The sequence below is a fragment of the Agrilus planipennis genome, unplaced genomic scaffold, assembly GCF_000699045.2.
Source record: "Agrilus planipennis isolate EAB-ADULT unplaced genomic scaffold, Apla_2.0 scaffold58, whole genome shotgun sequence".
NCBI classification, from domain to species: Eukaryota; Metazoa; Arthropoda; class Insecta; order Coleoptera; family Buprestidae; genus Agrilus; species Agrilus planipennis.
Window position 1 is genome coordinate 892,218 of NW_020438916.1, and position 27,041 is coordinate 919,258.

At 33.5% G+C, this 27,041-nt stretch overlaps 1 protein-coding gene across 5 annotated transcripts in view; it reads left to right on the top strand.

Annotated features, from left to right (window-relative positions):
- Nucleotides 1-27,041, top strand: part of LOC108739198 — a 97,445-nt gene that overhangs the window by 29,434 nt on the left and 40,970 nt on the right. The window contains exons 1-3 of one of the 5 annotated variants that reach the window (XM_018472984.2): nt 18,791-18,880; nt 21,076-21,875; nt 23,645-24,231. In XM_018472984.2, coding sequence (XP_018328486.1) covers nt 21,081-21,875; nt 23,645-24,100 — 1,251 coding nt within the window. In that variant the 5' untranslated portion in view covers nt 18,791-18,880; nt 21,076-21,080 and the 3' untranslated portion in view covers nt 24,101-24,231. Of the gene's footprint in view, nt 1-2,410; nt 2,493-18,771; nt 18,881-21,075; nt 21,876-23,644; nt 24,232-25,690; nt 25,823-27,041 lie in introns of those variants that run through there. The other 4 variants (XM_018472983.2, XM_025973642.1, XM_025973641.1 and 1 more) reach the window with 4 other exon arrangements.

A 27,041-nucleotide genomic window follows, 5' to 3' on the forward strand; every position in this document is an offset into this window, starting at 1 on the left:
AATTACATAAGAGTACGGAGGGGAAGGGTGGTAAAACTCGTTATTACGTAATGTTTTGTAAATCGATATTCAATATTATGCATCTAATTCATTTTTAATTCTAATACGAAATACTTGTCTAATAATAATAGAATATACTAGAAGTGAATAATTTGAATTATTATTTCTTAAAAAATAAAAATCTTTGATTCACGTTAAACTGTTTTAGTACAACTGATCCTTTTTTAACATTTTATTATTTAGAAGAATGACATAGAATCATACTTAAGAAAGGGAAGGGGGAGTTCGAGAATTCTTATGTATCTTTACATGGGGTACGGAAGTTAAAAGTTACCAAAATTGTCCTTACATAATTAATGACTGGACCCTAACGAACAACAAAGAAATTCACCTAACAAAACCTAAACGAGCAATAGACGCAACGAATCGACATTATTTAAACATCAAATATTTATCATGTTTATTATGTGTTTAATTATTTCTGACCTAGTAAGAGGGCTACCAACTTTTCGTAATCAACCCCGATCAATCGTCAGGCCTGTAGTTCGACGATTTTATTTTAATGAGATGGATCCGATATAATAAACAACCCAAGTAGTGTTATTACTATATTTTCACTATTAAAATTGCTCACTTTATGTTAGTCTAAGTGCTGTTGATTATTTTTACTATCATCATCAAAAGGTCGTCAGTCCTAAGACTGGTTGGACACGTACCTCCTCTTTCCTATCCGGAGATAAACTTCGCATTTCCCTAAAACTAGAACACCCCACATCCTTAAGTATTTGCGAACAGTGATCTAATCTGGGTCTACCTCTACCACTCCTAACTCCCGTTTCTGCCTCTAATATATCTCTGACTAGACCTTCATACCTGAGAAGGTGTCCTACTAACCTATCTCGCCTATTCTTTATTGACTTCCTTTATTTTCCTATTCTTTCTAATACCTCTTCATTTCTAACCTTCTCTATCCACGGAATCCTCATCATTCGCTTCTAACCTTTTGTTTTCCGCCGCGCCCACTGTCCATCTTTCGCATCCGTACAACGCCGCGCTCAAAACATACCCCTTTAAAAATTTTTTTCGAATTTCTAAATTAAATTTTTACTATAAAGAATTGTTTTTACAGGAATTCGTCTTTACATTAACTGTATAATAATAAGTATTCTTGAACGTTAGCCGCATGTCTTTTGAAATCACGCAATTTTCAACTCGCTTTGTCAATAAGTTCCATGAATTCTTAAACACGAAAAGCTCGTCTTTTCTACTCTAACGATCAAGTTTCGGCCGGAGTTTGACAAATTCAAACTTTCTTGGACTCAGCATCATTAGAGAAGCAATTTTAAACGTCTGCCTTTGCATTCGTTTCCTTGTGTTTCCATGATCTCTCTCTGTGTTTTAAGCTTGATCAGCATTTTCTCTTGTCTAATCGTGCCGCTATCGAATTTTTACACGAACGACAAGTCACGCTCCTTATTTTTCAGATACGATAAAATTTTCATGGAAGAAGGTAATTTGAATCTGTCATTAGCTCAGTCAAATATGTAACTCAGGAGGAAGTAATTTAGTCATTGTACTCATAGAATTTGCTTACTTTTAGAAGTAAAAAAGGAACTCATGGCGAGATGCTGGCGTCCGCCTGTTTGTCACATCGAAGTCGGTCAAGAATTAGCCAATTACTGAAATAGATATTGGCCAACTTCGGCGATAGCCACGACATATCGCCAATAATTGCCTCGAAGCAATTTTAATTTGAAGGTTTAACTCAGTTTTAGAGAAACTCCCCCCTTACTTTGAAAACTAAGCAAACTTTGAAACACTTTAAACGATCACCCTGTATAAGTTACCGTTTGTCTGTAAGTTAATATACCTTTTAAGAGAAACTCTTATCAGCTGATGCTTTAAGAATTGACGAACGACTCCCAAATGGCTCTTCGAAAAATAGAAATAAAGAAAAAGCCTCTTCAATCTCCCCTGATCGAAATTGCAAAAACAAAATAAATTCTTAGAGATATTTTTATATTTCATTTAGGGGTTTACAGAAACCTATAAGAAATACGAAGTTATTTGAACGTTTTATCATTGGTACACCTGAATTTGAATAAATAGGTAATGCGTACGTCCATTCTCTTCGAAATAATACAAATACGTCTTGAAGCTAATACAATAAAAACAAATGTTTCCAAAGTTGTTTTCGTGGCGCGCTTCTGGGAAAAAGGTATTTTATTTTGCCCGCTGGGAGAAGGATGATATTTATTAAGTAAATTGAAAAACCTTGCTTTGTCAGAACTGTGTAGCAAAAGTTATACGACCGACGATGCAAGTTTTATAAACGTTTAGCAAATATATTATTAAACAGTAAGTCTTCAGACGCACTTATACTTTTATGTATTCCTTTCTTTCGTTTCAGGTGGAAATGTTAATCAAGATTGGGAAAAATAAGGGAAACGTGTGAGGACAACCTTTTTCGAAAAGTTTAGCGATCTCTCAAGGTAAAATCGACAGTGTATGAATTAATAATTTCTAATATACCGACGAATGTTGGACTTAATGATATCCTTTTCTGGTAATGCGATAACAAAATGGTAGACTGTCAAACCAGGACTACACTATCATTAATTTTATATTAAAATAACAAAACAGAGAAAGGAAATTGTGGATTTTCGAAATGTGTAAAGGTAAAACATATTGCAGCCTTAAAGAGTTTCAGGTATTACATACAATCCGAAAAAAAAGTTAGTTTTATAACCAATTTAACTTTAAATTGCGTTCTCAAGATAAGTGAAATTTGATTTTGTGAAGTTATTACCTAGAAGAGATAAAGAAGAACAGAAAGGAAAAGGAGTCTTCTGAAGAAAACATCAACATAATTGTCGCAACATCACAAGTTGACACGGTTTTGATATTTTCTTTCTGTTTCATTAGTTGTGGAAGAAAGAAAAAAAATCTTGTAGGGTCTGCATAAACTTTACTTTCTGCTACATAAGTTACAAAACTCTAATAAAGAAGTTATACAGCCGGCACTCATATTTAAAAATGACGCCTTACTTTTATGAAATTTATTGCACGTGGATTTTTTTTAACAGATGATTTATCTCAGTTTGTTATTCATTATTCTTTTACCTCCAAACCGTCTCTGCCAACGCACGACGTGTTTTCGTTATATTTGCGCAATTAAATTGTTGTTTTCAATTTTCTTTTGCAATTTTTCAATTTTAAAAACAGCGTGCTGTATTCATAATAGAGTAAAATAATAGATTAAAACCCATTGTCGTACATTTTCGTTTCGATAATGCGTAAAATTTTCTTTTCCTTAAGGTTGCTCAGTTTAATATACGTATATAAAATTTTCAAACTTAATTTTCTTTCTTAAACTAGCACTATTAATGGTTTTTGTTGGTAGATTTAATTTATTGTCGAACTAAAATTAACATCTTAATAAAACTTTCTATAGTTTCAGTTTAAAAACCGACATTTTGATTGATGAGCCCTCGTTTAAATATATATATAGGGTAGGATATCGAAGGTTAAGACAGGATTTATTTAAAGAATAGAATTCAACTTATCGAGCTGCCAATATAGGGATAGTCAAAGCGATCGTTGTAATATTGAAAAATGATTAATGAGTTTTAAGCAGTATTATCAGTTATATCTGTTCTCAATTTTATATTCTGAATATTTAATACCATACAAAGAATAATATCATTTTTAGTCCAAAAACTGGGAGTACTGTTTAAAAGTGTCTTGTCCTTATTACTTGAATAATTGTGGTCAATATTGGTCAATCGACTGAAAATCCAATTTGAAATCAAAGAAAGTATTCCACCTTTAAGGGTGGAAAATTAGAGGACGAATCCCGTATGCAAAGCATGTCCTTGTATATCTTCCTCAAAAGTTGTCTTGTCTTTGATCGCATTTTGATACATACATTAAAAATAAACGATAACAATGTGCATCCCCTTTTATCCCGTAGGAAAAATTTCCATTGAAGTTCAAGGGGAATCAATGGAAAATTTGTAAATTCCCTTCAAAACCATTTGGCATAAATGGAAAAATAATTGTTTCCATTTACAATAGAATTCCTAGCCACATATACTATTAGCCTTTTTCGATACAGTTTTTGCTTGCCCAGGTGCAAGAGTAGTGATATTGTCAATTAGGTGGTGGAAAATCAATAATCTAGTTTTACCTATGCGTGCATGTTGGGGGTACGTGAGGGACCACCACGACAGTAGAGTGAGAGACAAGCAAGGTAGTAAGATGTTTGAATAAAACGGTATATTTCATTTAGACGTTGAGCATTTTTGCTGAAAAAAGACGGAAGACGTATTTATGGTGATTACATGAAGACTTATGTATTTTGAAAGAAGCGATACATTGAATATTGTATATAACTTGTATATATTTAGTTCCTGTTTGTTTATTATATATGTATTCAACTACCCGGAGCCTTTTATTAAACAACCCCTAGACAAGTGAAAAAGCCTACATTAGAAGTATTGTTTGATGATTTTGAACCATGCCAGAATATAGAGGAGGCCGAAGTCATCTGAGAGAGTGATTAGTTTTATCAGAAGCAAGTGAAAAAAAATCTAAACACAATGATGAAGAGCCAGACATCCAGGCACGTGCCTTGGTTCAGGTACCTGAAGAACCAAATTCTCAACAAAATAATATGGATTATGGAAAAAAGCATGCTGATGAAGTTCCAATGAAATGCAATGGGATTTCCATTGCTTAACGCAGTGCAATTTCCATTGAGTTCAGCAATGGAAATTCCATTGAGTACGGGAATGGGAATCCCATTGGCAATTCTCCATTTATTACCATTAATTATTAGCAGTGGTAATTTAATGGCATTTTTTTAATGGAAATTGAATGGAAATTTTTCCTACGGGATACTTATTTACTTCTATATACTGCTGCCTTAATTCTAGTTGCGACATATCATTCGTCCATCTTTTATCTCAGTCCTATTGATCACAACCTTTAAATTTTTTTGCTTCCCTACTTTTATTTGAGCTTATAGAAGAATGATCCATATTCGTATCACATAAATTAGGATTACATGGGGTTGACACTATGATAACATAAGAGATGAAATGAAATTTTTCCGATTTCTCTGGAAATCTTAGTTTGCATCATGTTGATATTCATGAGACTGCAATATTTCAGTCAAATTAATTTAAAATTAAGAAACCTTCCAAGAAATGCTTCAAAGGACTTCATGAATATTTAATAAAGATGGGAGGTAACCATCAGTGACATCAAACTTGATTACTGCAGAGAATCACTTGAATCTTTTCTATATGAATTTCGTTGTTCCAAAAGTATCATTCGGTCTGGTATTCCATGACAGCCCCTAATACGAAATGTATAAGAATTTATTCGATCGATCAATGTTAACCCTACATTGAGGTACTCAATTTCAATCTCTTGCTAAATTGAAATATCGAATTCCCCTTTCTTGGAATCAGAAATGAAAACTTTTTTAGGCAGAATGAAGAAGAATAAGATACTTTTATAAAAAAAATTGGCAGTTCTTAAACGTCACGAACTGCCGAATTTGTAACGAATATGAACTGTTCTAAGAAAGAGGATTGGGAAAAAACGAGACGTATTTGATATAAGTTTAACAAATATGTATTGTAGAACTTGGCAAAACGATATAATCACTTTCACGTCACGTAATATGTATGTGTATATCATTTTCTGGCAACCTTATGATGAGAAGGGTAGGTTTACTTCAGGATTTATTTAAATATACAGAATTTGAGCTGTAATAAACAAAGTCTGTAAAATGTGCTAGACATTTATAAGATTCCATTTCCTTTTGATCGATACGAATTATGATTCATCATCATCATAACGCCGTCAGTCCTAAAACTGGTTGGACACTTCACTCGTTTCTATCCTTAGCTAATCATCGCATTTCCTTAAAACTAGAACATTCCACATTCTTAACTATTTGCGAACAGTAATTTAATCTAGGTCTACCTCTCCTCTTCTTAGCTCCCGCTTCTGCTTCTAATATGTCTTTAAACAACCCCCTAATGTATACTAACATATCACGCTCATTCCTTGTTAATTTCCATAGAGTCTACTGCATCCTCATCATTCGCCGGTAATACTACATTTTGACGCTTCTACCCTTTTGTTTTCCACCGCACCCGTACAGCGTCAGACTCCAAACATAACCTAGTTAGTTAGTTAGTTACTTAGTGTTACCTAGAATTAGTTCAATTTATCTGTATGTCTCGATATAGGGTTTTGTTTTATATTTGTTTTTCATTTATTCCTGTAAATTAAATATCTACGAGAGCTTATGGACATAATTACTGTTCCTTGTGAAATATTCATATGTTTGAAAATTGAAAGCAGTGATGTATTAAATAATTAATTAGTATGGATATTATTCTGAAAGTAGAAGATGCATTAATAATTCAAATCAGTTCCATTCAGTTCTTCGGTTATCTTTAATTAAACGGTTATACCTACAGTTGGTTAAGACGCTTGTCTTTGGAAAATAGCCTCAACCGTCGCCGTAGAAAAATACGCCAGAAGCGGCTGCGAATTTTGCATTCAAATAAGAATTTAAATAAAAACCTCCCAGATTTATCGCGAAGCTTAAAAATGACAAATTGCTTCTTTTTATCTTTACATTCCTTTTTCTCCTGAGCTAAATCCCGTCTTTTTAGCTTTAAGCCTAACAGCGAATTTGTCTGACTGCTCTTAAGATAATATATAGTGCCCTAGAAGTTTTCCGCAACAACCTTTTATTCAAACTTTTCAATTCCCGTTTTTAAATTACGATTTCCCTTTAAGTCCGATTAAATTAAGACACTCTCTTAACTTTCACGTCTTAAATTCCCACTGAATTTTGCACTACATTTTTACCAATCTTCTCCAATAACTTGAGAAACACTCCTGAATTTTTAAGGATAACTTACAATAAAAAGACAAAAAATAAAGCGAAACTAGGTAAGAATGTAACACCGCAATCAAGAACAAGGTCACAATTTAATGTAAAATTTAAAAAATAAAATTCCTATATAAGTAGGTTTTTGCTGTCTTAAATCTTTTTATGTTTGTAAGGAAAATTATGAATTTTAAACCCGTTCCTTAATAATTAGCTTTTCTCCCTGCTTGTAATAAATTAGTTTCAATTCCGTTTTTCATGAATGCGTGCTCTATAATAAGAAAATTCATCGGAATAGTTATTTTACGAGAAACCAAATGCGCTTGACATTTTTCAGTGCATTATAATATTATTTATGGAGTTATAAATCCTTCAGATACGGAACTAGCTCTTAAATGGGAAATATAGGATTATTTTACGATTTTCTTTATCAGATTCTCGTTTTCGATATTTCCTTTTATAACCAAAGCCTGTAGTATAGAAATAAGCACTTATTTTACGACGAATGAAAATAAACTAACTTAGAGAAAAACAATCTAACATAAATTAAAAACAATTTGTCAAAAATCGAATTGCATGGGTAGGTACGTTACCATTTTTAAAAAGCTATATTGTCACTGCCACCTAAGTAGAAAAAAAGAGACACTGAAATAAGTAAAAATCACCCGGTGCGAAGTCTGGACTATACGGTGGATAGTCGAATTGATTGAGAAAAGGCCTGTCGCCATGTTGGCCCAGCGCGGTCCTGCAGTAGCCATCATTGTAACTTACTTATATTATTATTATCTTCTTATTCGTCTAATTTTTAAATTGGAACAACGAAGAGCATGTCTGTAAAGGTGGGATTTATAGGTAGGCTTCTGACCTATTTCCATTAGGGAAACTTTTATTACGTACGCATTCAATGGCATTACTTGGTGAATTTGAATGGGCTCGGGAAATTGCCAATTTTTATTAAATAGAGTATAAATGCGATATATTCCCTATGAAACGAATTATATTATGTGATGCACAAGAAGTTAACGGTATCTCGCTTTAACGTTACTTTCGTAAAATCGTATTAGAAAACTCGAATTTCATTTGCGTGTGGGATCGTCAAATGTAAATGGGTGACTTATTAAGGCAAGAGGTCATTTACAAATGATAAGTAAGTGTTTATATACATATATTAATGAGAAAATTAATTTTTATTTTTTTTTATCCACTACAAACTACCGGGTGCGAAACATGGACAGTGGGAGCGGCGGAAAAGAAAAGGTTAGAAGCGTTCGAAATGTGGTGTTATAGGCGGAAGATGGGGATAACGTGGGTAGAAAAGGTTAGAAATGAAGAGGTATTGGAAAGAATAGGAGAACAGACGACTCTATGGAAGTCAATAAAAAATAGGCGAGATAGATTGGTAGGACAGCTTCTCAGGCATGAAGGTCTAGTCAGAGACATATTAGAGACAGAAACAGGAGTTAGAGGGGAAGAGGTAGACCTAGATTAGATTACTGTTCGCAAATAGTTAAGGATGTGGGCTGTTCTAGTTTTAGGGAAATGCGAAGTTTAGCTCAGGATAGGAAAGAGTGGAGGTACGTGTCCAACCAGTCTTAGGACTGATAACCTTATGATGATGATGATGATGACTACAAACTACCTCAAGTTAATGAGAAAAAATTTGTTGCTGTTGTCACACCCCTATATAGATGTTTTCTATCTCCTTCGAAGAAAAAAAAATTGAACTATGCTACCCTTACGTTTCATGAACGACCGCTAAAGCATCACTTATTAACATTTAACACAAATATCGCAGAATGTGTGAACGAACTTTTTGAGTTTTAAAAGTAACAGTTAAGGGTGTTTTTCGTTTAATGTAGGGCCTAGAGGGACAGTTTGTTACTCGATATTTTTCTTCTTGAGCCATGCAACTGCCCTATAGAGTAATAAATAATTCAAAATGTTCGTTCTCAACAGTAAAAAAAGTGTTGTAAAATGAATCACGAAACAGCTTGATTCAAACGAAAGTAATACATGGAGCTGTCAGGTTCAAGAAAAATGGCAACGTTCTGGCATACACAAAAAAATAATCCTTTATTTCAGACAAATGTTGTTTCACACCCTAAAAGGATTCTCTGCTAAATCTGTCTCTGTGTTATACGACTTGCTATATTCATCCTTTTATTTGAATTGTTCGCCAGCGAAATAGGAGCATTTATCGTTCACATTATCTTCACCCGAGCTCCTGAGGAGTGGGAAATTTTCCACCAAGTCAAAGCTAATTTTCATTATGAACTACCAAGAAATCGAGCTCTCTCGACCCATTAAATTTTCTATCATCATGAAAAAAAAACTCTTATTTAAACAAAATATTAATTACAGTTCTACTTTCTATACTTCATACGTACACGTATGTATATTTGGTTGGAACCGACCGGCATGGCCTAGAGGTTTAGACCATTGCTTAGCGTCCGTCTGCCCTGGTCCAAGTTTTTCTGTGGTTTCCTTGGATCATTTAGGCAAATGTTGAGGCAGTAATATTCCACAGATAATCTTTCATTCGTCCGTCTCATCTTTTTCATCTGAACCACCACCCACCCATTCCCACGATTCCTGAAAGCAGGCTGAAGAGGGCCTTCCGCCCTACCTTCCGGCGTAGTCCGGAGGAACTGCCCGCTCACCAGCATTAGTGGCTGGTGGGAATGAAACATCCAAAAGTTTTATTTTTATTTGGTTGGATAGGATCCCTTGTCATGAAATCCCTTACCTATCTCGATACGGCCCTGACTTGACTCCCTAATCGTAGCCCTCTTAGGGTAATCCGATCCCTATCTCAGTATGGTCCCGGTAAAATTATTTTATTGTAATCCTTTCAGGGAATCCCTTACTTGTTCTGATTCGTCTTTGTCAATATGTATTATTAAACTTTAATTTCTCGACGAAATGGTCTTTAACTATTATAATAAGATCTTACATTCGAATAGTTATTTTACGAGAAACCAAATGCGCTTGACATTTTTCAGTGCATTATAATATTATTTATGGAGTTATAAATCCTTCAGATACGGAACTAGCTCTTAAATGGGAAATATAGGATTATTTTACGATTTTCTTTATCAGATTCTCGTTTTCGATATTTCCTTTTATAACCAAAGCCTGTAGTATAGAAATAAGCACTTATTTTACGACGAATGAAAATAAACTAACTTAGAGAAAAACAATCTAACATAAATTAAAAACAATTTGTCAAAAATCGAATTGCATGGGTAGGTACGTTACCATTTTTAAAAAGCTATATTGTCACTGCCACCTAAGTAGAAAAAAAGNATTTTCTGGTTGGTTTTGTTTAATTTTGTTGACCTGATATTATATTATGAAGGCGCTCATTTTTCTAATTGTAAAAGTAAAATTTTGTCAGCTGTAATCGTATAATGCTGTACGATGAAACGGTTGATATACGACGGCGACGTACGTTCAAGCCTACTGGTGCAGCCTACAGGTACCTGCTCAAGTCCCTACGACAAATTGTCTTGAACTTTTTTGAATTGTATATTGTTTTCGTATCATTGTATGGTCTTCAGCAAACGTCTTGAAAGTGACCAGTCAACAGATCAGAAACAGATGATAAAACTAATAAAAATAAATATTTGAATTGGTGTATTGTTCCAAAATCCGAACATCTAAACATCTAAACCTCCAAGGCCTCGTTTTGTCTGCATTTTTGGGAAACGAGATAGCTACATACAATAAAATTATCGGTATTATACTATCGACACGAAAAGTTGTCCATGTTTACAAAAATATTGTATATTTTTTCTTCGAATAAACGATTTTCGAATAAACGATTAAATTAACGAATTAAAAAATAATAATAGTAATAAGTTGGACGGACTTTTAGAGAAAATATGGGACTTTTTGGACCTGCGCGTGGAGGGATTTTTAGAGAATATATGGGATTTTTTGGACCTGTGCGTGGGATTTTTTCCAGTAGTAGGTTGGCAACAGTGAGTAAGACCAAGAACAACACCAATTCTAGAAGTATTTGAGCAAGTTCTAGACCAAGACTGAATACGCAAGAAGACTGAGACAGTCTTGGTATTAGTCTTACTTTGATCACCACTAAAGCTACTTGTTCAAGTAAAGTTCGGGCTGATCGCTTCTTTGATATAAGCGCTCCAGTTCACATATTCGCTACTGATATGGAATTTTTGCGTAGATAGCGCAAGAAGTGTCAGAAATCGTAAAAGCTTGAGATTGTCTCATCGCTTTCTTAGCTCTCTATAAGCGGACATGGTGCGATAAAGTCGAACGTTATGCCCTTTTTACGGTATTGTTCCTTAATTGCCGCCGTTCGGTTGAGATATTGGAAATCGTTTACCTAAGGAAATTTACATCGCAACACAGTTAACAACTTTATTTTTAAAAACCATCGTCTTCGGAAAAGCGGTAATGAAAGCGTTCTAAGTGTTATTAAAGTATCACGATATAAAAGTTAATTGTTTTTTTCCCCTTATCGCTCAACATCAAACTTTGTCTATTGTTTTCGTTGTAGTATTATTTTCGATTCATGCATGTAATGTTATCGGGTGTTATAAAACATCGTTAAGTGTATAATTAAAGCGATATCAGTTACTAATTAAGTTTTAGTGCTTATTAAAATGTATTAATTGGAATGTTGTCCTGCATTAGAGCTTTTTTAATCTTTCATAAAGATAAAATTTACCACTTGAGAAGTACGATTGTCGAAATACTGTTACATACTATCGATAAACTCGATCATTTATAATGAAGCGAGTTTATATAATTATTATTTTGTGATATAACTAAGTACTTTAATACTGATATTGAATATTATATGATTTAGAATGACTAGTCACCAATTTAATCACACTTAAAATCATTTAATAATATAATGATAATCATAGCCTACCTTATTAGATAGTTGGCTAATTTATAAATAACAAGCAACTATCGCAGGGTGAGTGAACAGGTAGGCCGTCGCACCACCCTGCATCTTTCTGATCTTTAATTCGACTCTAGAATCTCGACTAGACTCCACTATTATTATTTTTTCGGCTATTTAAATGATGGCGAATTGACCTACTAACATAGTACGTAAGTTGTAAGGTGTTATCATGCAGTTTTAAATAAAGAATGTAGATGTACCAACTTGGTACCAGTGACCTAAATAGGAATTTATGTATAAAAACCAAAGTAAAACTATTAAGTTTACAATAGTACCCGTTATTAAAAATGACACAATTTGATAACGTTAACTATAAATTAAAGTTTATTTGTTTCTTTCTCATCTAATCCTTAGAGCTAGCAGTGTTGTTTGGAATCTAGCGGCGTGTTCTTTAGTAGTTTAGATCATAACCTAGTATTCTGGAGGACACTGGCTCAATTCCAGGTCCCTATGTTTTGGCCCAAGTTTTCTGTTTTGAAACATTGATGAAACTATTTAAAATTCCTGGATTTTTATTAGAAGCAAATATTGGTTCCTTAATTAGAAATGAGAGCTACTATTACAAATAGTAGCAAAAGTTTGTTTCTTAGATACATTGGACGATTAAAATTCTATTTAAATAGTAAAGTATGAAATAAGATGTTTACAGATTGAGATACTTTGAATTTTTGTAGGATTAAATTCAATAAATTAGTAAACAATTTTTTTAATTAACTTTACCTACTACAAATAACATCAAATTAATGAGAAAAAATTGTTGCTACTATCCCTTCCTCGCCGGGAATTGAACCCTGGTTCGTGGTTTTACGCACCACTACTCTACCATTAATCGTAAACTATCTGTAGGAGGTAAAGTTAATTAAAAAAAATTGGTTCACTAATACATTGTTTATAGACTGTTTAAAATTTGTTATGGAATTTTAAATAATTAGTTTTCAAGTAAATGGTCGATTAGGAACTTAAAATTAGCATCCAATTATTCAGATTTAGGCATCTGTGAACAGCCTGCGTAATGTTACAGCAGCCACAACTCGTGCTGCAGAATAACGTCCTATCGTACATATATTACGTATTTCCATGATAAACCATTTCCGTTGGTAGCACCAGAGGTATCTGCCTAATACGTATTTTCAGTTTTGTTTATTTTGTTCGCCATTCGTTTTTCTCTTCCCATTTTGTTTCAATTAAAATTCTGCTTTTGCACTTCGAAAAAACGTCCGTTTTCACATCACAATTGCATATTTCGATTTAAAACGAACAGCTGTGATCGATACTAGGTACAAATCGGCTTTTCCACATCCATAAATGCCTACATATATTCGCTTTAACTGCTAAATATTTACCTGGATACGAGCCTGATACGAACAAAACTCATGCAATATTATAAACTCTCAGATTTATTTAATTTTTCAAATAATTCTCGATCAATCAGGTGAAGTAAGTAGTGTGTATAATAACATTTAGTTTTCGAAATATGTCTAATGGAGGGGTTGTAGTTGCTATCGGTGAAAGTGAAAGGGATGCAGGTAGGTAAACATACCGGTTGTCGGAGACTATATCAGTAAGACCAGTGTTGCCAATTGGAGGGATGTATCCCGATTCGAGGGATTTTTGACGTTCTCGAGGGATAAAGGGATTTTTCCTTATTTTTGTGCGATTTTTTGTAATTTGCCATTTTTTGGTTGGTTTTGTTTGGTTTTGTTGACCTGATATTATATTATGAAGGCGTTCCTTTTTCTAATTGTAAACGTAAAATTTTGTCAGCTATAATCGTATAATGCTGTACGATGAAACGGTTGATATACGACGGCGACGTGCGTTCAAGCCTACTGGTGCAGCCTGCAGGTACCGTCATTAGTTTAAATAATATAAAATATTTTAGTATATGTAAAGTAATTGATTATGTGATTGGAGTAAATAAAATATATTGTAAGTTTGTTAGACCTTATTGTCATAATCGACCGTTTCAAAAGCAGATTCTTCAGATCTCCATTGAAATAAAACGCTTTTTCACTTCATCAACATCATCATCATAGGTCGTCAGTCCTAAGACTGGTTGGACATGCACTTCCATTTTATCCTATCCTAAGCTAATCTTCGCATTTCCCTAAAACTAACTATTTGCAAAAAGTAATCTAATGTAGGTCTACATCTTCCCATCTTAACTTTCGTTTCTGCCTACGTACTTCACTAATGCCTACTATCTCTAATTCTAATCTATTCATTTCAACATTTAAATTTTCCAGTTTCCCTACCGGCCTCATTGTCCTAACATTCCACGCTCCTACTCGTGAAATATGGCACCTACCCCTATTACACCTATTGATGACATCCCCCGAGGTAGTCCCTGCTCGGATATCCGAACGGGGTACTANGTTCGAAATGTGGTGTTATAGGCGGATGATGAGGATATCGTGGGTAGAAAAGGTTAGAAATGAAGAGGTATTGGAAAGAATAGGAGAACAGAGGACTCTATGGAAGTCAATAAAAAATAGGCGAGATAAGTTGGTAGGACACCTTCTCAGGCATGAAGGTCTAGTCAGAGACATATTAGAGACAGAAACAGGAGTTAGGAAGGGTAGAGGTAGACCTATATTAGATTACTCTTCGAAGATAGTTAAGGATGTGGGCTGTTCTAGTTTTAGGGAAATGCGAAGTTTAGCTCAGAATAGGAAAGAGTGGAGGTACGTGTCCAACCAGTCTTAGGACTGATGAGCTTATGATGATAATGAAGCTTCAATAGCTTTTAGAAACGTAGCACTTCTTCCATCGCCGTATTCAATTTTGCGCCGGTTTGATTTTAATTTCTTCCTCTTCAAATTATTCATCCACGCACCTCTCTGTATCTCTCTGTTATTACCATAAATATTTTCCGCCCTTTTATGACCGAGGGTCGAGCAACACCAAAACTTTTCCTTTTTAAAAATTCAATGACAACCGTTTGCTTTAGGCTCCTAATACATTATTCACGGGCAATGAAAGTAACATTTTATTAAATTCGATATAAATGGGGGAGGATTATTGAAATAAAACGTTTACTATAAGCCCTTTTTGTTATTTTTACCGCCAGATCTTCATTGTGAAGACTTGTTGGTATTAAGGACATATACGTAGCTTAAAACTTTGAAGTTAAAGTCTTAAAATGATTACGCGTTGTCACCGAGAGGCTCCATTAAATTATTATAATCTACGTTTTATGCAATGCTAAACGGTATTACGAAGTTTCTATTATAACAATTATTATTCATGGGAACATTTAGGAAGTTAGTTATTTCATGTAGTTAGTTGGAAAGTTTTTGAAATGTGTGAGTCAGTTTAGTAATGCAACATTTACGTACTTGGGTAATCACAATGCGGGAAAATTGCTCGAAAAAGAACTAAAAAATGTAGCAGTCATCTAAAAAGGGTCGGGTCGGACTGCCCTCGCGTTCCATCCCACTAATCAACGAAACAACCGAGTATCTAGTGTAATAATTTTAGAAATACTTAATTAGAATTTATTTCGTACCTTCCTAGAAGCATGAAAGCGGACCAAGAAAACAGATGAAATTTCAACAACAAGCACACGTATAAGGTTACGTTTCCCTAAAGAATTAAAAGGAAATCTGAAACTTAATATTGTATAAGGTCACCAAATACTGATTTGGTTTAAATGACAACCTAATAATATAATTTCTGTCGACTAACTTTAGGTATTTCTTGGCAATACAAAGGGTTAAACTGTGTGACGAAAGCAGGTAACACTAACAATTAAAGACCTGAAATAGTTATTGTCCTATTTGGAAGTTAGTCATCACGGGAAATAGTTCTACGTCTTCGACTAATTCACAGTGGTATTTTTGCCTCTTTCAAGTAAGACAAAAATACTGGTATGCAAGGGAAGAAAAAGTAGGGAAAGAGCGAATATAAAGATAGGAGACGAATTTAGGTATCTAGGTAGTCAGATAAGTCAGGACGGAAGGAGTAGTAAGGATACACAGCAGAGGAAAGTTCAGGGGGTCGAGTAGCTTTCAATAAAAAGAAATTACTTCTATGCTCCCGAACGGTTGATTTAGAAATTCGAAAAAGGTTGTTAAAGGTGTATGTTTGCAACACGGCGTTGTACGGGTGCGAAACATGGACAGTGGGCGCAGCGGAATCATATATCATATTATGTTATCAATTTCCTTATGACAAAACTGTTGTTTATAATCAGGAGATACATCACGCACGTCTTTGCTTATCGACTTTACTTTATTTACCTATGTAATATTTTTAAAAAGCTACGGTCTTAGATTGTATCTCAAGAATTATGTTCGAAATGTTACCCTGGATAAATAGTTTTCAAGGTGACAGTGATGGGGACGTCGGGAAAATATCCACCCAGCTTACTACAGAGACGCCAGCGTCGCTAGTGTCGGGGCGTTGACGTGTTTAGCTGTCTGTCTAGCATAGTAACCTTAACGAATACAAGTTGTCATTAAGACAACCTATGCATGTACGTTACACCGACTGCTCACACGTCCAAATTAATGCTTAAATGTACACGGAAATGAATCGATTAATCTAAACCAACGTTTGAAGTTACGATTTTGCAAATTAAAGGGATAGGTATACATTTTTAGGGATACGCAAGGTGGTCTAGTTTAATCGATATTCCAAAATAACATCACTCGTAAAAAACAAAAGTTCATACTATATTTTACAACGTTAATTCTAACTTTTTATTGGTAAATATTTAATTCTAATGAAACTTAAGTAAAGGAGACTGTAATTTTTACTAAGAAAGTCATTATTATTTCCTTGGGCTTGCACCAGGTCCGCCCATGGGGTGCATACCTTTCGTTTAACACCTAAAACCTTTGGAATATCTGACAAACTTAATTCGAAGTTTTTCATACAAAGCACAACAAAAGTTGTTTTGCGAATGTTGTTCAATAGGTATATTATCGATACCGATTAGCTCCACAAAATTCTTAGAGCTAATCTTTTAATACCCCGTACGTATAACGACACGAAATGCACATCGATATCGACGGGCAGGTAATTTAATTGATGTCTATTGCATCATGCATTGTATATTTGAAACATGTTGAACGCCAAACGAGATTGTTAATTTACGTTGCCGAAACCGCTGCATTTACCAGATGAATGAAGGATGTAATAGAGGACATCTATGTTTGGAGATTACCTGATGTTAATCTTATCAAGAGGCACAGGCCGCTAACTAGGTACTACACGAATACGAACAGAATCAGTTTAAGGATTGTCATTGTTAATTATTCAGATAATACAAGTGACCCCTTCAGTAATTTCCTCTGTTAAAAAACAATTGCAGTACATCACATACTCTAACAATTTAACGCCTAACAATTTCTTATCTTTTCAGTTTGTTTACTTTTTTTTTACTTTAAAAATATTCTTCCTAGAAGCAGTGCTTCATACAAATAAATGGTATTAAACACTTTCAGAAATAAAACTGTTCCGAGCCTTTTAATAATTTAATTAATTAATAAAAAAATGAACAAATATTTATCAAACGACAGATAAAAATTTTCAAAATCACATTTATCTTATTCTGTGTTTCATAAATTCTACACGTGTATGAAAGTTTCGTCAGTCAGTAGGATTCCGTGTGGTTCCATTACGATAATTATTAAACATACGTCGGTCTGTTTATCAGCTAATTAATATTTGCAATCAGTAAAAAAATGTATATGTATATACAGTATGTCCACATTTCGACGCTCACCTTTGGTTGGTATATTTTTTTATTAGAAGAGGTAGAACAACTAATAAATCGGGAATGTTTTGCGGAATTAAATGCAAAGAACAAATTTCATTTCAAATTTAACTAATTTTTTTCTATTTTGTTTTTCTTATGGCTGTCAAATTAAATTTTTGATTAACTAAATATCATTTAAAAATGGCTTTCCAATAATGCACAATATGCCTAATAAATATTTATTTATATGAGAGATATGAACAAAATTAGAAGACCAAGAAATACAACAGCAATGCGAAGTAAATGACATTATTGACAAGTATAATTGGAATAATTGGTGGGATATTTGGATTTTATTAATTAATTTTAAAACAATACACTTCAATATTCCACTTTACTGAACTACTCGATAAACTAATGTAGTTGGATTGTTAATAACATTTTGCATGTTCATAAACTTTAACGCTAATTACTTTTTTAATTACCAATAAAATTTTAAATCTTCCGATTCCTTAGACTTTTACATGTAAATGGTGCCAGAACTTATCATTTGTTTGATAGTCTGTTAATTTTGTATTACAGTTAATTTAGTTTGCACACCTTATATAAATAAGAATCCATTAGGCATGTTACAGATTATTGAAAAGTTTTTTTTTAAAGACTTTCTAACTATTTAAAATTTCAGCACGATCGCCATAGGATGAATGGCAGATAGCGTTAATAATAATTGGGAAACCAATTAAAACGAAGACATCTCAGTTAACATCAACTTCGAACCAAAATAAAAAAAGTGCTCGTGCAATTTTGGTGTTATGGAGTTACTAAGGAAAACTGAAATGGGCAAATTTTAGCTTTTATAGAAAAATATCTCAAAACGGAGAAAGATTAGAATAAATTTGAAATGAGATTTGTTGCGAGCATTGAATTCTGCAAAAATATACCCCATTTAACCATTGCTTCATATTTTTTGATAACCAAAGCACTCACACCTACCACTGTTGAGTATCGAAATATGGACACACTGTACTATCTAAATTACTTCATATTAATAATTATGTAACTCTATCTGACATACTTTCATGTACCCATTTTGCAAAAAATCTGTATTTACTTTTTTAAACAAAGGGCAATCACTCGAATTGCTTTGATTAATAAACAAAAAATAAAAGATAAAATAAAAAATTGCAAAGTTGAGATCTTATTTGCTAAAGAAGCGGGCGTTGTAATTTTATATAAATTAAGGGCACCGGAAAAATAACTAAAAAGTATAACCAGTATTTCTATGCTTGTCAGTTGTTACAGTGTGGTTCAGGTATGTGAACAGGCTTTATTTTTTTTACAGAAGAAAGTAATAGAACGTTGAAGCGAAATTGTGATCAATACTGCCTAATATATGAAAATGAAAGATATATATTTTATTTACACTTTTAAAAAGTTGGAAAAATTAGTAAAGAGAAAGTTAAATAAAAATATTATTAATGAAGTAAAACCATCTTACTTTTTAATGTTTCAATTCAATTAGAGTTTTACTCTATAAATATTTTGGGCTTTTAGGTCTTTATTAAGAGTGCTCAGTTACAAAGGCCTAAAAAGCCGGATTAAAATTCTAAATAAATTCAAACATTGAAAAGCAAGACAGTTTTATTTCCTTAATGTTTCAAAATACTTCATATTGTACCAACCAAGAAAGCAAATTTTTTCTTTCGGAAATATGTATTGCTATTAAATATTTAACGATGTAGCGTGTTAATTCATTGTTGAATAATTAATTATACGTAAGATGCGATACTTTGTCTACATTTTGGAGAAAGCGTCGTTAGTTCAGTTTTCCATTTTCCCAAACTTGACGCTTTTCTTTAATTGAATAAGCATGTAGAACCGAAACCAATGCTTGTAATTTTCATTTAATTAAAGGAATACACTCACTCAAGGGTGTTTTAGTAAAACATTCAAGCAATTTCGATATAGTCACTACATTTTGAAATAAACATTTTAATTTAAATTAAACAACATTTTAACTTAATTTTGAGCCAGTTAATCGAAAGATCGAAGAAAGGATATCAAATTTTATTGATAACGGTAATTCAAATGTATGTGGTGTAAATTTGGTCCTTGTGTTAATTATTATTGTTTGTTTCTTAGGATTTTTTAATATTGACGAATTTTGAACTCATATAAAATGAACATAGGAATAGAACATCTCTAAAGTAAATAGGCACGAGCCACAGTTACGGGGAAAGATTAAAGTCAATTGACGTTCATTTCTATAAGGGAAGGATAAATTTGTTCTTAGTATACGGTGGCCTATTCTGTTCATTTAATGCGGAGTTTCCTTTATGCGAAGTTTATTAAACAAAGCAACTTGGCAACAAGTTTTTTTTTATAACGTATTGGAATTTAGGTGTTTCTGATGTCACTCTGTTTTTTATTCTAATTATGGACACGATAATATTTAACCTGTGATAAGAAGACATTTACACGTACTTACGAGAGAGTTTCATATTATATCCATGTACTTTAAAGCTTTAATCAGACACCTACAATTTATGAATCCGCGTTCCGTGTTATTGTTAAGTTGTCTTTAATTTTTAATGTGACCTAAATTTTTAAGGTCTATAACCGAACCAAGACAATCGAGAAAGCGCGATGATCCGTATGCATTGTTCAGTGTTATCAAATACATTTGGTACACAAAATTTGGTGGATAGTTTGGTATCACTGATAAATAATAATTTGTAATTAAGTAGGTACTTGATGTACCGGCTATCAATTTCCTTATTAGATATTTGAACTTCGCGTTCGATACATTATTACAATCTTTGTATGGAAAAATGTATCCAGCAATAGGGAGGAGTGAATTTAATGATAGGAGATGAAAAATTAGAAGATGTGGCTGAGTTTAGGTTTCTAGGAAGTCAGATAAGTCAGGACGGAAGGAATAGTAGGGTATAAGGCAGAGAATAGAGCACGATCGAATCGCCTTCAATAAAAAGAAGTCACTTCTATGCTCGCGAACGGTTAATTTAGAAATTCAAGAAAGATTGTTGAAGGTGTATGCTGGGCGCGATTGAAAAGAACTTAGAAGCGTTCGAAATGCGGTGTTACAGGCGAATGATGAGGATACCATGGATAGATAATTGTTAAGAATAAAGAGGAATTAGAAAAAATAGGAGAATAGAGAACTTTATGGAAGTCAATAAAAAATAGGCGAGATAGGTTGGTAGGTCACCTTCTCAGGCATGAAGGACTAGTTAGAAACACATTAGAAGCAGAAACAGGAGTTAAAAAGAGTAGAGATAGACCTAGATTAGATTATTGTTCATAAATAGTTAAGGATGTAGGATGTTCTAGTTTTAGAGAAATGCGAAGATTAGTTGAGGATAGAAAACAGTGATGTTGATGATGATTAGTTATTAGACATATGTATATAAATTTAAACAGCATATACTGCTAATAACAACACAGTGAGTCGTTGTGATGTGTAGTTTTCTTTCTGATTTGTTTCAGTAGCTATGAATGTTGCAGACTTGGACTCAAATTATACAGATTTTGTGCCGGATATCGCCAGGTCAGAGAACTTCGGCAGATACGAGATTGTTGTAAAAAACAATGACACAGTAGATGGATACATGGGAGAGCCTACACGGCTGACGCTCAAAGGATCGACAAAAGACGGAAAAAACAAGGCGTTACATTTGTTTTGTAAAGCTGCCGCTAAGCATGAATTCATCAGGCGCAGTTTTCCAGTAAACGACGTTTTTAAACGAGAAAAGTTTCTTTACAATGTCGTCCTCGCGGAATTTAGAAAGTTTGAGACAAAGAAAGGAGTCGACAGGAAGTTCACGGAATCATTAGCGAAATGCTTCCGGGCAGATGACAATGAAATGAATGAAAGGATTGTTTTAGAGGATATTTCGAAAAAGGGTTTTTATATGTTAAAGGGTACGGGTGGATTGGATGACCATCATTTGCGCATCTCATTGGAAGCGATGGGCCGATTTCACGCCCTATCATTTGCATATCGGTCACAACAACCGGAAAAGTTTAAACTGTTAGAAAAGGGAGCGACAAACATTCAAAAACACGTGTACACAGTTTCCAAGTTTTATGATATACTGGAAGAAAAGTGTAAAAGAACTGCCGATTTGTTTGATTCGGAAGAAGACACGTTATTACGCGAAAAATTCGAGAAATTCGTCAACTTCGAAGCTAAAAATTGGATAATGAACATACCCGAAGCACATAATAACGAGATGGCCATTTTACATGGTGACTGCTGGTCAAACAATTTATTATTCCATTACATGGTACGCATAGTACATATTACGAATAAACACGGCAAGCACAGTTTTCATGACAAAAGCAGACATTTTTTTATTGATTTTACACCAAACACTATTCAAAAGATTATGTTATCTGTAAGTTTAAACTTTCGTACAAAAAAATTATACAATGACATTTTTACCACAACATACGTATGCTTACGTCTCTTATTTCATGACTGCTTACACAGTTTTGTGTATCAACTAATATTTTCAACGCTTTATAACCTAGTGCCATGCAAATAGTAAAATTCTTTCTAAGCCTTTCTTGTCTCTGAAATTAGGGAAGAACTTTTAGACTATTTCAAAGAAGTTATATCGTAATTTCGAGGCTATTCCAGAAAAAAATTCATTCCTAAACTATTTCGACGAAAGCTTTATTGTCAGATTTTTCTCATATTTCTCTGACTATTCTAGATATAATTATATCCCCTGACTATTCCAGAGTATGCATCGTACCTTCAAACTCTACAATTTTTTCTTGAGCTTTTCCTGAGGAGTTCTCTTTGTCTGAACGTTTTCTTGACTATCAGTCCAGAATCGTCAAATGAATGTTTTATAAAGTGCAAAACATTATTATTTCCCTCTGTTTCGTATTTGATTTCAACTTTTATCTATTGGTACAAAGAATATGACACTAGGCTTATATCTCACACATATTTTGCATTGTAGCCTTCTCACAGAAACTTTTATTCCTTGACTATTCCAGATTTTCTGAATTGTGTGTACTATTTAATAAGAGGCAGTGCGTAACATCACGGTAAATTTATTTATTGTCTTTTTCAATAGACGTGGAAATATTTTCAAATATACTAGACAATAATCCCTACAAAGCAAAAGCTATTATGCATGGAGGTTTTCAAATGGTTTTCTTTTCTTTTGTATCCCGATTCTTTGCATATCCTAATAATGCAGAGTCGCTCGACTGCAATGTACTCGTATGGATGAAAATATAGATAGGGTTGCTACCTATTATCTGCCCTGTACTTCCCGCCGTCTAGTGTAAATGACAGCTTCAGCAAAAGTAAGCTGACACTTCACCTTAAAATAGTTTACAGGCATACATATAGATACTATACATACATATATATTTACATATACACATCCCTCATATTAACTGGAGATGCACAGCTTCATTTGAACAATTTTAGATACGCTTTTGAAAAAAAATGTTGGTGAATATTTATATAAAATAGTTCTATGTATTTAAAATAAAAGTACGTATTTGTATTTTCTATTTCAAATGTCTTTCCCTAAGTTTTAATTTCTATTTGTACAATATTTGGATAATCTTTAAATTACATTGTATATTTTGAATAATGAGAATTGTAATAATAGCTTTAGTTCCACCCTAGTGGACGTTAAAGTCCTGATTGGATTTGACTCGAAATCTGGGAAAATTTTTTTGACTACAGTACAAGTAATTCTGCCTGACTTTTGGAATAGCTTTTCTGTTCTATTTAAACACAAATTCATCAATGAAAATTAATAAAAACAACGTAATCTAGTTATGACTATTACTAAAAACATTCTTATAAATTACATTGTAATTACTAGTGGTTAATATTAAATATTAATTTTAAAGTTCATTGTTAATTTTTTCCCTTATAAGTTACGTCAACTTATAACATATAGGAGGAAAAATTAAGAATGAATTTTCCAATTAATATTCCATAAAATAGCAGAATATAGTTACTTTTAATCTAAAACTTCCTTTCTTAATTCAAGAAATAGATTTCCGTTTTAAATTTCAGGACGATCAGCATAAAATTCCAGACCGCGTTGCGTTTATAGATTGGCAGCATTCGCGATTGGGATCTCCGGCTATTGAGTTAAGCTACTTCTTATTCACCGCCTGTACAGAGGATGCATTTGACCAAATGCACAATTACTTAAAAATCTATCACGACAGTTTATCCGGATACTTGAGAGAGCTCGGAAGTGACGGGGACAAGTTATTTCCTTTTTCCCTTCTCGAAACGCATTGGAAGATATATTTAAAGTTCGGTTTAATTCTTTCGACGGTTGTCATTCACAGTATGGTACTTGCATCGGAGGAAGAAGACCTGCCGATTGGCGACTTTGAAAACCCAAAAGGGAAACTAACTGACGTTTTCTTATTCGAAAAAGCAACAAAAGAAACTAATGCAAGATATAAAGAACGCATACGACGAGTAATAAAATACTGTGTCGACATGAATTATATATGATGATTTTACATTGTAAAACGACAAAGGCGAGATTGATCATTCCCAAGGAACCATTCATAAAATACCTCACCCAAATGTCTCTTTTTTTATTAAAAAACGAATCTATGTTAATAAATATTGCAGGACTGATATTTACTTGTTTTATTATCTCTGCAAGTATGACCTACATCATATACCAATATCCCTAGTATCCCGAGATAAAAATGTTCAGTCTCTCAGAGTATCTGAAAGCGAGACTCGAGTTTCCCTCTCTCATCGAGTCTCTCTGGTGTCGCTGGAGACTGTCAAAAAAACTGTTTAGCATCTCTGAACGAGAGACTCGAGTCGCTCATAGAGAGATCCTCATTTCGTATCCAGTCTCTGAACGAGAGACTCAAATCTCTGAACGAGAGACTCGAATCTCTCAATAAGTGGTGTCTCGATAGACATGATTAAAATTTTCTAAGTTCAACATATTTCAGAGATCCCAGTCTTTCTACGAGAGACTCGAGTCTCTCAATTTTTCAGTTTTATTCATTCAGTCTCTCTGTGAGAGACTCGAATCTCTGAATTAACAATTTTATCGTTCGAGTCTCTCATACAGAGACTGTGAGAGATCCATAAAAACACCTAGGCAATACCTGAGAGACTGTGAAAGTCTGCGAGAGACTAATTCAGAGACTAGTTCAGGCTAATTTGCGCAATTAATTAAGGTGCCATTTCCCCTTCTATTTTAGGATAAATTTTTATTTTCTGACTATTCCAGATAATTCTTTGTACTATTCTAATAAATCTTTGATCCCTTGCTTTATTACATCACATGTACTCATTGGATATTAATAATTAGTAATAATGCGAGTATTAATTAGTACAGTTCTGTTGCGTCAACATTTAACAAATACTAAACATTTCAAAATAATATCTACAGTCTATCCAGCCAATCGATATCGAATTTCTTTATTAACTTTGTGTTAATTATGTATATACATGCCAAATGTCAATTTCGACTTCAATTTAACGGTTCGAGAGACTAATTACGTATCAATATCTAGCGTAATTAGAACCGGGGAGTATATCGTTATAATTAGTAAAATTACTTTATCACCCCAATTTCTTTGTTGTTCAATGAAAACGTTGACAGGTATTTTAATAGAACGTAATATTTAAGCCAAATCTGTTGTACCTAAATACGTGACGGATTTTATAAAAATAACTAATTGAAACCGTCCAAATTTTGACAGTGGGTATCGCCATTTAAGTAAACCTTTGCTTAAATAAAGCTGTAAACTTTAAAATGCACCATCCAGACTGAATATCGGATGTAGGCATTTAAACCCGCCACACTTAACTGCAATTGTTTAGTTCCATCTCGAATACGGTGAAATTAGTGGTTATTAATTAAAAATTTTGATTAAATGATAAAAAAAGAAACATTTGTGCAAAATCCTTGTTTGAGACAATAGATACGAAACATTCAGTCGCCTTTGACCTAAATTTAACACATACTACACAGCATAGTTTTCCCTTTTGTAACATTTAACAGTTGTAGTTTGTTTTACGTATAATGTGTCAGTGCCAAACAAGCATTTATTGTTGTTTGTTTTGTTTCAGTTTCGTTGTCATGTCCGAGCAATGAAGTCTTCCCTCCTGTACCCTTATGAAAGTCTGGTCTTTAGACGTTCGTGTTGCTGCCGTCTTTTGAATCCCAAGCAAACGGCTCTTACTGCCGCCATTTACACTTTGGTGAGTTTTGCAGCGGCAATTCTGCCCGAACGTTTCTGCTATCGTAATCAAGTGCCAGAAATGTCTCGCGGGGACTCGACTTCACCCCCAAAGCATTACATTGTTTTCTCCGTTGTACTTTCCCCGATTGCTTTTATCTGATTGAGGCCGGGAACAAACGACTACATGTGTACACAAATTTCCACGGTTCGCCTAGCTCTTGAAGCTTATTGCTAATTGAAACAGAGAAAATGCTACTGCTTATTCCATATAAGTTTAACGGAAACCAAGAGTTGTTTCAAGTCAAAATAACAACCACATCAATCGGTTACCTACAGAAATACGTACCGGAAATATTGAGATAACATTTTTTAAACTATTTGCTGTACACTTTAAATGTCATATTTTCGTCTTGCTCGTTTAGTCTTAGTTTTAATCTTGGTCTTGATCAATTTTGTTTATTTTGGCTGGATTTATGTACAGTGTAAGCTCTACATAACGACACTTAAGGGACTGAACATTTTTCGGCGTTATAAAGAGTGGTCGTTAAATGGAGAGAAATAAAAGATATTATTTTACTATTCTATAATATACATTTACCAATATAGTACACATTTTGCACACGAACATTATTATTCATACATTGCGTATAGCCTGTTATCTTCGTCTAATGTTTTTTGCTGCTCCAATATTTTAATTGTATTTTGTTACGTATCTTACTCATATCTTGAGATACTGCTGGATCAATTTGATTATATAAAAAGTATTTTTTTAATAGTTTCGCTGCATCAAGTGCTTGTTTGATGCTTGGTGGAGGGACAGGATCGTCTTCTTCAACAACGTACACAGCTGCAGTTCTTATCTATTTCGGCAACTTAGAAAGTACTGCTTAATGATTTATAATGCCGCATTGTTGTCGTTAAATAGAGTGAGCGAGACGCTATATAGAGTGTAATATTGTATAGAAAACAATGTAAACCAACCAAAGTCAAGCAATATCGACGTTTTAAGGAGTTTGTCGTCAAATCGAGTGACGTTATAAAGAGTTTACACTGTATATGAAATGCATTCCTTGTAGGTATGAATTATTATTATTATTTATTATCTATATTTATTTTTCATAATTTTAACTTTATTGTTAAGAGACTAGGGTAATCTTCTTAGTTGTTGTATTGTGAAATTAAGAAATTTAATGTCCAGGATCACAATAAAGCTTTAAGATAATGCGGTATCCAAAATT